This window comes from Cylas formicarius, unplaced genomic scaffold, assembly GCF_029955315.1.
Source record: "Cylas formicarius isolate icCylForm1 unplaced genomic scaffold, icCylForm1.1 PGA_scaffold_3__17_contigs__length_32017465, whole genome shotgun sequence".
Classification (NCBI taxonomy): Eukaryota; Metazoa; Arthropoda; class Insecta; order Coleoptera; family Brentidae; genus Cylas; species Cylas formicarius.
In genome coordinates, this window is record NW_026844326.1 from 8,397,496 (window position 1) to 8,412,444 (window position 14,949).

General features: G+C 34.1%; 2 protein-coding genes across 4 annotated transcripts in view; one reads left to right on the plus strand and one right to left on the minus strand.

Moving 5' to 3' along the window:
• The window catches only part of LOC132699978 (E3 ubiquitin-protein ligase RBBP6), a 69,631-nt gene that overhangs the window by 37,305 nt on the left and 17,377 nt on the right, over positions 1-14,949 (minus strand). The window lies entirely within an intron of this gene.
• LOC132699981 (odorant receptor 67a-like) lies at positions 6,686-13,459 on the plus strand. Its single transcript, XM_060667003.1, has 5 exons — positions 6,686-7,543; positions 10,148-10,247; positions 10,311-10,415; positions 11,822-11,977; positions 12,028-13,459. The coding sequence occupies exons 1-5, from the start codon at positions 6,780-6,782 to the stop codon at positions 12,088-12,090; spliced, it is 1,188 nt and encodes a 395-aa protein (XP_060522986.1). The 5' UTR covers positions 6,686-6,779; the 3' UTR covers positions 12,091-13,459.

The following is a 14,949-nucleotide window of genomic DNA, read 5'->3' on the forward strand; positions in this document are numbered from 1 at the left end:
TATATTATTATTAAACACTTTAAGGGTCCGTCCCTGACGCTCTGTCCTACAATATTGGTCTGGTGATTTATTGCCTTCAGCAGTTTATTTCGATATTTGGCAACAAGCAACAACGAATATATAATGAATATTCAGTATACAGATTTTACTTCTCGACAGCAGCAACAGCGGTACGGGGAAAGACGTAGGTAGTGATCGACTTGACGTGTGGCAAATTATACAAAAAAACATGCGCCAACGCTGAGGATTCGTCTTCCAAAGAAAGAAGAATTGTTCTTACCAATCAGCAATTGCTTAGCCTCCAAGATACAGATTACATATTAAAAAAAAAACTTTTTCTACGTTTTTTATTTATTTATTATTAATTTTTATGATCATTTATTTATTTGTAGTTGTAAAAATTAATATAAAAATGGAGTAATCTAGGACAAGAGGATTTTTGCACAATTGGTAGTTTCTTTGAATATTCAATGCACAGCCGTATCTTGGAAACTAAGTATTTTCCGACCTAAGTTTATGAGCATAGTTTCTTCTTTCGCAGCGTTAGCGCATATTTTCTTCTGAAAGCTTTGGTATTGATTATTGAGGGCTTCGTCACGTTTACCTCCTCCCCCTCATATATAGATATTGAGATAAACAATATCTAAAAGACGCGGGCATTTTGCACAATTCTGGGCTACCCAAACGAAATTGAAGCAGTGCTACTCTAGTTATAAAAGATGGACCTTCTCAGTTCTTTCAAACCAGCATAACGCTTATCCAATAAGTCTAGATCAAGGTCCATAGGGTGGGGAAAAAACCTCGTAGAACTAGTTCCATGATTGATAAAACTATCATCCAGACAAATTAAAAACGAAATCTCGAAACAGCTTAACACTAAAGTAACCAGTAGAGAAGAATCCGATTAATCCCCATGGAAGAGGTGTTGTCTCACAAAGACAAATAGAAAGGCCCGAATGGTGTTTACTAGAGCTCAGTTGCCCTGGTCAAGAGAAAAGTTAAACACGGTTCTGGTTCTTTGAAGCAGTCGGTGCAAGATTTTAGGCAATTACAAGGTAAAGTGGACAGCATTCAATGCAAAGAGATATTGAAATGCAATGCGATAACGATTTCAGCGAACAATTAGTGAAAGAATAGTTTAAAGACAAAAACGTAACAAACCAATCGACAGATCTGAACACAATTCAACACATTCAAATATTAAAAATCACCAGGAATTCCTTATTACGATTGATTCAGAGTGATAGCAAATTCCTGCAGAAACTCGATGCCTGGAAGTTTCAATGCTTATTTTCACTTTTTAAAATTTAAAAATTTCAATTTGAACGAAAATAATATATATGTTTTTAAAAACATAGTATCTATGCAAAAATTGTAGGATCAGATATGCTCACCATAGTTTTTTACAACATTGTATACATAATCATGGTCATAGAAATAGAGCCAATTTAAACTTTTGATCATATCAATATCAGTGCTAATTTTTGGTAAAAATAAATTAAGATTAACACAGAAACAAAAATTTGAAATAAATATTTAAGTTGAAAAATAGCAGTTAGCCTTGAAAACAATAACATTTAGGTATATCTCAAAATGCCTTTGTGCAATAATTCTTTTAAAAAATTTTTAATAAGGAGGACACTCATTGCGCAATATTTCAAATATTATTGGTCGTTATAAAAAGATGGTATGTGAAAACCGTGGAGCAAGAAAAAAAAAACCTCTTATGAATACAGACACCCATTTAAGTCATCTACCGCCATTAAAACTGAACTGGGGCTAGAAATAGGTTCAAGGACGATTCCAAGCAGACAAGCAAGCAAACAAGCAAACAAGATTGTTTAAAGTTGACTGAAGATCACCATCAAAACTGGTATTCTGAAATTCTTGGTATGGCATAGGTCAATTTACTGGATAAAGAACGTTATGGACCAAAATGAGTATGTTTATATTCTTCGGGACAGCATGTTACCATTTGCAGAGGTCACATGCCCTTAATATAGAGGTATCAACAGTGTATAATACAGTTGGCAAGCATAAAACACAAAATAAGCAAGAACTCTGGGGAAAAAATTAAAACAGATTTATTAAAAGAAAATTTTTTTGTTATAAAATCTCAATGCCCACAAGATGCAGTAATTAAATATAAAAGTCGTAAAACTAAGTATACAAAGTACATAAGTATTTAAATGTTTAGGTGTACTTTAATGTTATGTTGATGTTGTATTGCTTTGTTTTTTGAAAGGCTCTATTTTTGTACCCAGATTTTTTTTTGGATCTGAATTATTTATTTGTTATATTTTTTTAATAACAGAAATATTAAAAGTTTATTCGAAACAAAATATATTATAAGGAAAGTTCGGGTTAGATGACGCGGTGTTTAAGATCGCGGAGTTTGCTATGCAGCCGCCCTATGTCTCTTGTGTAGTGACCATTTTCCATATAAAAGGTAAGAAAGTATTTAACACATAATACATATCAAGTACTCTAGAATTTTGTATAAGCCCTGTATTACCGTAGGTTTTTAATTAGATCACGTAATTTTTATTTATAATGTGTTTAAAAACAACCAAAGCAAGTTCCTAACCTAACCAATAATTTACCGCCTGCGAAAATGCCCATAAGAAACTGCGAAGGAGTTTCTCTAAGGGCCTAGTAATTTGTTTAATATGAAAGCAGTACATAATTGCTGAAAAAGGGTCTAAAAAAAGGAGAAAAAATTGCTGAGGGGACTTAAATCCCACGGCTATGTATCTTCAAACAAAAAAAGTAAATATGAGGTTCCAGAGTTACAATGTCGGAAAAATCAGCATACGTAAACACCTCAATTTTACAATTCATTCCTTGAAAGCCATATAAGTTCGGTAGAGAATACTATACTATTATTACGTCTGTTGAGTCACACGATCCAATTTTTCCGATCCACGGAAACCTATAGGCCATAATCTCATAATTTCCCAAAAACAAATCCTGGAGAAACTACAGACAATTAGCCAGGTGATGCCGGTTTCCCAACAACGTCAGATATTCAAAATAAAGAAAAAGAGAGCGGACAGAAAAAAACGCAGCAAAGGAACGTAGTAAAAAAGAGAAGCACAATAAGAAATATACAAAAAAACCAAAGCCATGTATTAAGCAGAATCAAACAGTTGATTATTCGTCATTAGATTTTATTCGAAACAGAACTTTTACTTGAGTCTGAAATGATGACTATGAGAATGAATGTGTGGGGGTGACGAGATAATTATAAAAACACAAAAAACAAAGAGGATTGAATGAAATACATAGAATGTTTGAGGTAGGTCGCACACGAGATGCACTACCTTCTTAAAAATGTACTTGCGGAAAAAAGGAGCTCCAATAATAATAGAATTTAAACGTTTTTTAATGTTGTAGTTTAGTATAGTCCTGTTACTTTTTATTACTTAATATTTTATTTGAGAGTCATCTAACCCGACGCTATTTAAAGACGTACGTCATCTCACTCAAGCCTTTCGTGTGAGATGTTTTTTTTTTTTACATTTTTATTAGGCCAACGTGTATTATTCTTTTTGTTTATTTTTTAATTACTGGCAAGTGCAAAGGATTAATGTATGATTAGAGGCAATAAATCTAAGTTTATGAAAAAAAAATGTGGGTATCAAGGCATCAAACCATTAGGCAACCAACAACCGCACACGCCGGTGAACGCTTTAAGGTTAAATTCAGGTATTTCCACAAAACGTGATTACGTAATAAGTTCTTAATAGTGTGTGTCCTACTGGAAGTTTACTAGTTGTTTGAAAAACATTTTCGTAGGTTAGAGGAAATTTTGCTAGATATCGGGTGAGTTAAATTTATCCAAACCTCACTTTTTATTAAAAAAAAAAGATGATTTCGTTGATCATACCGATTTGGTAATTTGTACCACCACTTGTACCGAACTTATGTAAATATAAAACTGGGAAATTTGGAATTGAATATTTGCAGACAATATTCCAAAATTAACCTTTTAAGAAATACCTGCTGTGTACAAAAGCAAAGGCAAAGGGAGGCGCAAAATCATTAGGACGGCTAACCGTATCGAGCAGGGACTAGGAGATCAAATTCTGAAAATGGAAGAATCATTTTAGCAGAGTTCCAGTTTGCAGAACAAAGTACCATACCCCATAATTTTAATAGAGCAAAAGAGTTGGCTGGTAAAGCATGGTTTTTGTAGCAATATGAAAAGGCATCCGATACTTTCTTTTAACCTGCCAGAATCGATATCACTGGCTAGATGCTTAGTTGATCAAAACGAAACAGGGTCCGGGTATTGTAAGGTTCAGAAGAAAAAGGAAAAAAAACGTTGGTACAGTTGCTAGCGGAAAACGGGAGTATGCGTTTGCACTAGTGCGGCAGGACAATTTGTAGCATCTATGATGATTTCAAAAGGAAGAGAATGATGGCCGAACTTGTAGAAGGTGCTCCACCAGGTTTCGCAGTACAGGTGTCAGACACAAGATACATAAACACTGAATTATTCGTGGTTTGGTTTAGCAAATTTATTGAAGTAGGAACATAAATTAATTTTAGTCCTCTTAGTTCATTCCTCTACAATTGCTAGGAAATACCACACATCGCCTCCAATACAATACATACAATGGAGGTGTATTACAATCAAGCAGTTGAAAGATGGATGCGGCGACATCAGGGATTAGCGGTGACCCAATATCTTCTAGGCGGTTTGGGTTTGCAGTGAATGGTTTTTCTAAATGTGGCATATGGCCTCTTAATAGAACTCTTTTACTTATGCTGATTTCGCTGGAAGTGATGCTCAGTATTGAATCAAAGTTACCACCAGAAGTAAATAGGAATAACATCCACATTGATCAGGGTGAAGATGATTCCTCCGATGAGGATATTTCCTTTGCTAGATTAATATCACGGAACCTCTTATAATTACTTCCTTTGAAGAAATCATTTGCTAGGGCCTAGTGGATTGGGAAATAAAAGATGGGAGCCCAACAAGCAACAGGGCTCACAACCACGCCATATAAGGCAGGTTCAGAGAAAAGAAGAACGATCAGCGATAATAAAGCAAAATCTGCAGTGAAGAGAACAATATTCTCAGGCTCGTCTAAAAAATTAAAAATATCTGAAGTCTCTGAAGTGAATGCCGCTGCAATCGAAGCAACTGTTATCTATTATAGAAGATACGATTGAATGCACAAAATACCATCATTGGATGCATGAAGAAATTTCTGTGTTTTAATTTAATTGTTTTGTCTGATCTGTTTAACTGTGGTAATGTTACCAATAATTATATTTTGTGAAAATAAAAAAAAAATCACAAAATAGTTTCATCGATTTTATTTTGTTTTACCCACCCCTTGCACCAAAAATGTAGTGCTTTTTATATGGGAGGCACAACATATGAGCCAAGGTTTTACAATTTAACGAATCAGGTGGGTAAATTATACCGTTTGCAAGGTTTTATATAAAAGCTTATTATTCTGAGCCCCTTGCATTTGCTTACATTTTTCATTGTGTATTTTGAAAGAAATATGTTAAAAGATCGCAGTTCGACTCTTTATTAAATTTGAACAAATAACATAGGTCTCAGTGACTTTGATGTTTGAAAGCTGTTGGAGGTCCATTTCCAAAATACGCCATATTTTTGCTCTGTCACATCATCTTTTTTATAGCGCTCTCTATACTATATGTAAGGCATGATTTTTAAATGAATTGACTTTTATAAAATTAAATGTTATTTGGCAACACTGGATAATATTAGATTTCTCTGCAAGCAAGCGAGTTGACGCAGAAGCGTGAATACAGCGTAATAACCTTCTTATGAGCAGTTTGGTTGTATTGGTCGTCGTGCTACTGTGTTCGCAGCCGTTGTCTTCGTTGTTGCATATCTCTAGTGTTCTAGAACGTATAAATATGGAAAGAATGTATTGAGATAGACATTGGACTCAAACAGAATGGCCTTTTAGAACAAGCCTTTACACCTGGTAGCAAAAATATACTAAGAGTTAGTTGACCCAAAAAAAGTTTTACGGCCTCCTCTTCATATCAAACTTGGCTTGATGAAGCAGTTTCTTAAAGCCCACATCAAGATGGACAGTGTTTCAGAGAAATTTCCAGCCATATCCAATGCCAAGACAAGAGAAGTTATTTTTGTTGGGACGCAGATAAGAAGATGATGCAAAGACAAGAATTTTCAAAACAAAATGAACAATGTCAAGAAAAACGCCTGGGTTTCATTTAAAGAAGTAATTGATAAGTTTCTCTATGGACGAAAAACAAACAGCACTTTCGAAAATATGTTACAGCACTTTCATTGTCTAGGTTGTAATATGAGTTTGAAAGTGCATTCCTTCTTTCACACTTGAACTATTTTCCTGAAAATCTCGGAGCAGTCAGAGCAAAGAACAGGGAGAAAGATTTCACCCGGAAATTAAGGAAATGGAAGGCCGATACCAAGATCGCTGGAGCATAACGATGATGGCGGACTAGTGCTGGATGTTTAAACGGGATATAGCCTTAAAAACATACAGGCAAATGTCCGGACAATGCAAGCTTTCTGTCAAAAACCTGAAGATTTCACTCAAAAAAGTAACTTTTTTTTAATTAGGATTCCACTTTTTTAATGAATAAAAAATAAATTATTTAAAAAATATCGTTTTTCCCCTTAATAGTTGCAAAAAAATCTTACTTATTATATAAAATCAGTTTTCAAAATGAAAACATCTGTTAAAAAGTTTAATTTTGTAGATCTGTGATAATTAGTAAGTTATTAAACAAAATATGTTATGTCGTACAATATACCCGAATTTATTCTATATTCTTGTTTGCAGGATTACAATATTTGCGGCGCCTTCAAAACCGAAAAAACCTTCTTAAAAACGGCGAGCTTTTACCCCGAGCCAACCAATTGGCTGTCCAAAATCTTCGGATGGTTTATAATATTGATATCGACCTTTGAACTAGAGTTCATGTTGGCTTTCGTCATGCGGCCAAACCAAAACCTGACCAAAATTTCGGAAACATTTTTATTTTCGATGACGCAAATCGCTTTCCTGAGTAAACTGTTCAATTTTATACTAAAGAAGGGAAATATGGCACTTATTGAACGGGCACTGCGCGAAGCTACGTTCGCCGCGGCCAGCGCGATAGAGATAAACGTCATGGAAAGATACGCAACGAAAAACCGAATCGTAGCGAAAGTTTATCGGACGCTTTGCATGGGCTGCGTATTACTTTACGGCATATTTCCTATGATCGACGCCAGAGGAAACGAAAACAAGAAAATCTACCCGTTACCGGGACTGTTCCCCTTCGATCCCGACAATTACTACGTGGTCGTTTACTTGGTGGAAATAACGAGCATAGCGATAGGAGCGTGGATGAATTCCACCATCGACATACTATTTATAATATTGGCCACCGTTGGAACCGCTCAGTTCGCCATATTGGGCGATAGGATACGTGCGGTTACGTCAGGGACAAATTACAGGGACGGACTCGTTGAGCGACGACTGAAGCGTTGCGTCGCGCACCATCACGAGCTCTTGAAGCAAGATAAAATAGAAAATTAGGCTACGTCCATATCTGCACTTCAATCCGGATTAAAACGTGATTATTATCGGGTTGGTTAATCCTTCATTACACAATTTTGTGGTACTCTTATTTATTACTCACTTGAAGTTCCTTAGGTTGTACTACGAATAAACACTAACAGTAATTTGTAAAATTGCGCTGTCTGCTCTGCTTTTCTTCTAATTGGTGTTGTCGAAGAGCTATCAGACAGTGGCCATGTTCAGGCCCCAAAAGTTGCAGGTTGCATCAACGATGTTTCTTAGCACTTTACTCTGGAATCTCTGCATCATTTGGGTGTCCTTTTCGCTAGCACATACCCATAGCTGAATCCCGCAAGTCCACGTTCGCGTTCAGGATCTGTTTATATATAAGTAATTCATTCTGTGTTGGTAATGTGCATCTCGAGTTCTTCTCATTTCTTTTTGATATGAGCGTTAGAGCGAACCTTCACATCTAAGATTAGTCTAAGATGTTTTGCTGTTTTAGCATGTTCATAGGCTATTTTGATTGTTGGTGAAATTAACATTTTTTGGTCAAGTTATTAATTTTATTAATTGATATTTACAGATTATTTACTGCTTCTTATAACACTGTAGCACTAGTATCATATTATAGTTGCTGAATGTCACTAGTCTACATGTGGTATAGGAACGTTCCAAGCACACTACCTTGTAGCAGCGTTTATTTTTTTTAATATTTGAATAAGCTTCTTCATGCTTTATTCTACAGGCTCGTTCTGATATGTGCAATGTTGTGCATATTGTCTGGGCAAGAGTTTGTTCAATTTTCAGAATTTCAGAAGAACAGACTTTCTTTTCGCCTAATGATTTTTCTATGACATTAGTTATACTGTGCACCTGGTCTATTATCCTCTAAATACAAACTGCGAAAATGTGACATTGGTCTGTATTAGAAAATTTCGTTTGGCAGTTTTCCCGGTTCAGGAATCATTATGACTTCAGCTACTTTGCACAAAGCAGGTACATACTTAGGACTGAATGCTGCGTTGATAATAGGTGTCAGTTGGATCACGCCTTTTTTTGGTAGTTGCTCTAGGATTGCGCTTGTAATATCCAGGAACCTTCTTTGGGTTGATATTTTCTCTGATTGCATTTGTTTTATCTCGTTCTACGTTCTACCAAATAGACACTTACCCAGTTATAATTGTTGTTTTCGTTTTTTTAGTAGATTTGAACACCCAGATTTTAAATAAACCGACATATACCCAAAACTGTCAACATCGCACCTGGAAGTTGCAATTGATTAGCTGGAAGCTTTTTATAAATCTACAATCGCTCATAGGAAACTTTTGCAATTTAGTTACTGTTTTTTTTTTAACTGACGCATTCTTGGTACCAACTTCTTGTTATTCAATTTAATCTTAAAATAAAAAATATTTTATTTTGTCCATCTTGCTTATCAAAAAAAATTTTTTTTAACAACCAATCAATAGTTGAGTCATGCAATTATTAAAATATGCGCCAATTACGGCCATTTTTCTACTCCCAATCATTACCAATAACCAAAGTTAACTAACTCAGCAATGTTAACATGTTGATTATTATTATTATTATCATAATCATAAAAAAAATCACTTTTAAGGTTATTTTTTTTTTAAATTTATGTAAAAGGATAAATGGATTGCTTTATTTGTAATTTTATAAAAACATTTGTAAAAGTAGCAACATGCATAAATAATAAAAAAGGGAATATTACATGAAAAGATCACCAAAGGGATACGGGAACTTTTTATTTTTTATATAATCATATAGTATATTTATATATTCATATTATAGTATATCATAATATGCTTTCCGAATGTGAAGGTCATATTTATAACAAAATTAAGAGAAGTTTCTTTAACGCAAGCTGCTTTTGTTTCTTGTCGAGTCTGTCAGTCAGACCTAGTTTGAAAGTTTTCTTAATTTTTACATGCATAAATTAATAGTTTAAGTATGTAAATATCTGCCAGAGTTAATTTTTTTAGTTGGAGAAAGTATCTGCATTACTCGAGGGGTTTTAACTACATAATAGATGAATATAGTATATTGATTCGATTATTCTTTTTTGTTGATCAAAAATTCGGTCTTTTCCCCAACTTAGGTTCCGGATCTGATTCAAAGTGACAATTGTTGAGGCCGTCGAGTGAGCCACTGTTCCAGGTACCAAAATTAAAACTCAAGTTTGTAATAATCGTGATAATCGTTCTATAATAATAAAAAGGTGAAAAAAAGACACAATGTACTTTAGAAAATTTGTGAAAATTTTAAAACCTATGCATTTTATTGGTACATAATCCATTCGATTAGACCACTGCCAGTTAAGGTTTAAGGTTAAGGTTAAGCTTTCTATGTAGTTGTAGTTATATCACCTTGATCTTTTCTCTTTTGGATCTGTTACAAACAAGTTACAAAAAACGTAGAGTCGGCATCAAAGTGGAGGGACAAAGATTATTGACTGACTGACAATGTGTCATTTTAATAACACCCTGAATAAAGTAAATTCCGTTTCAATCCGGATTAACGGTTCAGACATAGACGTAGTGATTACCTCATCCCAAATTTATCGATCAATTTTGCAGGTTAGTCGATTTGATCGAGAATACCTTCTCCAACGGTATATTCGTTCAGTTTTTTTGCAGCGTTGTGGTCATTTGCCTCACGGGCTTTCAAATGATAGTGGTAGCGAGTTGCCTTGATTTATTTAAAATCAATTCGAAAGCCATAATTGGTCTTTTTTTGTAGATCTCTCTGCGAAGTACCCAATTTCTATCGCTGGTGGTGTATTTCTCGACTATGATGTGTCAACTGATCATATATTGCTGGTACGGGCAGCTTTTAATGGACAAGGTAATTGCACTTTCGAATTGGGTATTAGGTAATTGCCATACTTCTGTGTTCAGTTTGCACCCCATCATTAAATCTGTGGTCCAACTAACGTGACGATAGTCTTTTTTAGAAAAACATTACACTGTCCAATTAGTAGATTAAGGATTAATTAATCAAGATCTACACACTCCGAACTTCGCTATGAAAACTCAAACTCCAAACTTGAATAATTCATTCATTGCAAGAACAAGCTTTTACTTAGCCCTGTACATTTAAATACTCTATAGTTTTAAAAATTAATGGATCTAAATATAATAAGAAAAAACTATATAGAAAAAATTCGGTATAACTTGGTAGGGAGAAACTGAATTATTAAATTTTTATGGTTTAACAAGGTGGAGAGTTCGAATAAAAGGAAAGGGGCGATGCTTTAAAGAAAATGTTGCTAGAAAAAGTTGGTTTAAAAACTTGGATATAAAAAGTTGACACCCAGAAGCATCAGTGACTAGATTTGTTGAAAATAATATTGGAAAACCGCAATATTGTTCAAAATATGAGGCTGGAGTCAGAACAACATCCACAAAGTCTCCAAAGATTTTGTGGTAATCGTAGTATTCCGCATTCTTCCATCTTCAAGAGAAAGAGATTTAATCAAAGATTTAACGTATCAACGGCGACCAAACTCAAAAATTTTGTACAAAAAGTACTGGCTATTGCTGAAACAGAACCTCTGTTGATTCTCGATAATTACGAGTCATACACAAGCTATCATGCTCTTGATTTAGCTTCAAACATCAACAATGTTATATTTTTATCTATTCCATCTCACACATAACATCGACTACAGTAGTAGTCTGGATGATTCAATAAAGAAATTTTTTGTAATTGAAGTTAATGTTTTCCAAAAAGAATGTCCAGGGCGTGCAATGAACCACTTTGATGTGGCTAAACTCAGGCTTAGCTAAAAGAATAATACAATCAAATGGTATATATCAATTCAGTAGACATGCAACAAGTGATGAGCTTTTTGTCTTCAAACAAGTCAGACCTCAGTATTTAAAAAAATATTCGACCCATTCCAAAGCAAGTAAATGGACCAAACCTTAAACCTTGAACTTCGAAAAACACAGATGTATAAAACCATTACAAGTGCCTCGCTAAAAAAAGAACGGCAAAAAATTTGAAGTTACAACATCAAAGAGAAAATTTTCGTCTGACAATACAGAAAATTGGTTACACATTCCAAGAATAGCCTCATGAAGGTGGTTCTTCTTACTCTGGGTAGGGTTTATACTTTTGTGATCTGTGCGATGGCTAACTTATGTTGTTTTAGTATTCTTTTTGCCCGTTATAGGAATTCGTTTTCCAACTATACCCGGCAAAATGTTTAGTTTTTTTTTACTTTTTCCTTCAAATTTTGCTTTCAGAGCAACGAAATTACAAGGGCGTGTTACGAAGTCGTTTGGAACGAAACCGATCTGGCAACTCAAAAGTTACTATTGATCATAATGGAAAGGGCCAAAAAAGTGTCCGCCCTGAGAGCTGCAAGGTTTTTCACTTTAAAACTGTCAACGCTGATGATGGTAGATTCAGCGTATAATATTTTAAAATTGATAATATTGTTATGTTTCAGATTTTGAGATCGTCTTATTCGTATTTTGCGGTACTTCAAAGGCTGTACACCAAAAATTATTGAATTGTTATCGGCCCTTTAATATTTGACCGTTGAATTCTTAGGCTGCTTTTAAATAAAGTTGCGCATATAAACAAATACAGAGGATATGGATTTTTATTTGATTACCGAACTCCCGCTAGCAGAGAATTAGAAGGAGGAAATTTTTAGTACCTTACCACTGCATTTAATATAATTACTACATTTCCAACTGCACAGTGTGTTCCATTTGAAAACGCAACATTTTGAAAATTATCCTGTACCTAAAAATCCAACTAAAAAATTCTGTTTGTGCTACCTTCAGTTTCAGGAAAAAGCCGCAACACGTTACCTTCATTAATAAGAAAGATAAAAGTAAGCAGGACCAGTCATTCATAAAATGCTTAATTACTTTCTTCATACCTTAGGAAAATGCTTCGACGCTGGCTGCGTGATTATTAAGCTAAGTAAGAGTCGATTAATTTTGACAAATATGTTCAAAAAAAATGTTTAATGCCAAAACAGACATAGAAACAATGTCAACAAAAATCAGCGGAACATAACAAAAAATACAAGTGGACAAAAACAAAAAAAAATGGTAATTCTTTTGAGTGTCGCGTGTCCCAATGATATGCTTACCTCAGGGTAACTAATTTTAACGCTGTTATTTCGGGCCGTATACATAGTCTCCGAGGGTGCCTTCAAAATTTTAGCAAGGGAAAAACATTTATAAAATTATTAATGATGTACATTCTAATGTTTTTGGTGGCCGAGGAAGATTAAAGTATTGATTATAATTCAACCTTTAATCCAACCAGCGATTCGGCGGATTGGAAAGGAATCTTACCACAATAATAGACCAGAACCGCAGAATGTTCATAGTGCTTTTACATTATTTGCAGCGATTTTTTGAAAACACCCTCGATAAGCGTATCGTCTTTTGAGAATATTTCTATGATCTTTCCACAGTGGAATAAAATCCTTTATACAGTTTAACGGACGAATGACGATCAAGTAAACGAGTGTTTTTTGTCTGTGTAGTTTTTGAATTATCACTTAATCGCGAGAGGTTTATTTTCAAAAAGGCCGCCATGTAGGTAATTCATATTACAAAAAAGGGTATCTCAAAATAGTATAAACTCTCTTTAAACAATACGTACTCTACTAAAAGTTGAAGAAATACATACCACAAAATTTACGTTTTTATAGATGCAATTATTTATGAAAATGCCAAAACCCTATTACCTGCAATTCTTCGATATAATAGAAGCTCTCAAACAATATTTGAAAAATTATTTTAACAATTTTTTCAACTCGTTTTTACTATAAAGAGTAAAATAATGCACTTAAAACATGTCGAAAATTAGAAAAGAGTATTGTCATTCATAAACTTTCAAAACGGGCATAAAAATTTTGTTTCGTAATTTTTTTTCATCCTTATTAACTTTTTTTTTCATAGAAAATAACAAGTTTAACACATTAAGTTAAGAATTTCTATAATTATTAATATGGATGACGAAGAAACTTATAATTAAAGCCAAACACAAAAGAGAATAGATTTTTTTCTTCAAAAAATTTTCCTAACTGAATTCATCAAAACGAACTAAGGATATCCCCGAATAAAACAAAAAATCAAAAATAACTAACTTCAAAATACTTATATTTAATATTGAGATTTTTAAAGTTTAATTTGTTTATTAATTACAAATGCTACAATTAATCGAAAACGCTCGGAAATCTTACAAAATACATTATTAGTTCACAAAGATTTCACAGAGCTGGTATGGTGTGTCTCAAAGTATATCGCTTTTTCTTTTGACGGATCCACCCCCAAAAAGTTATTACGGCCTTCATTCCTGTTGTTATTGGGTAAACCCAACAACCAATAATTTATTCAAAGGTAGATATTTACCACGTGTCAGCTGATATCAGTGATAGTGTCGAATAATCCCCTTTACCGTGTGTTTCAAAAAGGCTTTTTTGTCATTGTCATTCACTAGACGCAAAATAATTATAAAAAAAAGTACGCATTCTTAATGAGTGGAGCTCCCATTAAACAAGAAGCTTTAAAAAAACCTACCTACTTACAAAAATGAAAATATCCTCGACGAATATATATAAGCTGCAATATTTTTAAACAAAATTTCTTCTACCTCCTTTTTTAGTTTATCCAAAGTCCACCTGCTTGACAAAGGGAAAGTAATTTCGTTTTTATCGTTCTATCGTTATTGGTCAGAAGATAATACTGAAAATCACCACATTTTATCTTCCATTCTCTATTACCAATAATCACTATTTACGAATCTTCTGGATGGCTCCTGCGTCGGTTGATAATGTTTCGAACTTGCTGAGGTTTCTCCCATCAACCTGTTGGTTTCCTCAGAGCTTAACCGAAACTGGTTTGCATTTTACTCCGTGTCTGTTAAAACACTGTTTGAGGGACATAAACATTGTTTTGGATGGATGACTCCGATATTGTTTCCAGGTAAAGATCTGAGTCACGGTCAAAGATTGGTTGGTTTTCTAACAATTCTCGGTAAAATTTTATGTGCGGTTTAATAATAATCTCCCATTTTTAGATAGTCCTATTAACAGAAAATCAAATATAAAACTGAGTCATCCGCGTTTATGGAAAACCTATGCACAGAAACTGATACTTAATGCAAGGTCACATCACCACTCGGCCCAAAAATAATCGATTATCAACTCTCTTGTTTATTTAGTGGTAAGTAAGACTGTCTCAACCCGAATGAGGGAACTCAGAAATAAAATACGCAAGACCAGGGGTTTACATTGCAGAGACAGGATGAAAAACATCAACTAAGGTAAAAGAACATAAACGAGATTAAAGACCACGAAAAATTAACTAATCAGCATCTGCCGAACACAATTATGAAAATGGCA

What these genes read in the sequence shown, in the direction of transcription:
- LOC132699981 (XM_060667003.1), top strand. Translation starts at nt 6,780, where the DNA reads ATGTCGTACAATATACCCGAATTTATTCTATATTCTTGTTTGCAGGAT. An exon ending in CGGGCTTTCAAATGATAGTG is followed by an intron (nt 10,248 to 10,310) that starts GTAGCGAGTTGC and finishes CTTTTTTTGTAG; the next exon opens with ATCTCTCTGCGAAGTACCCA. An exon ending in GGCAGCTTTTAATGGACAAG is followed by an intron (nt 10,416 to 11,821) that starts GTAATTGCACTT and finishes TTTTGCTTTCAG; the next exon opens with AGCAACGAAATTACAAGGGC.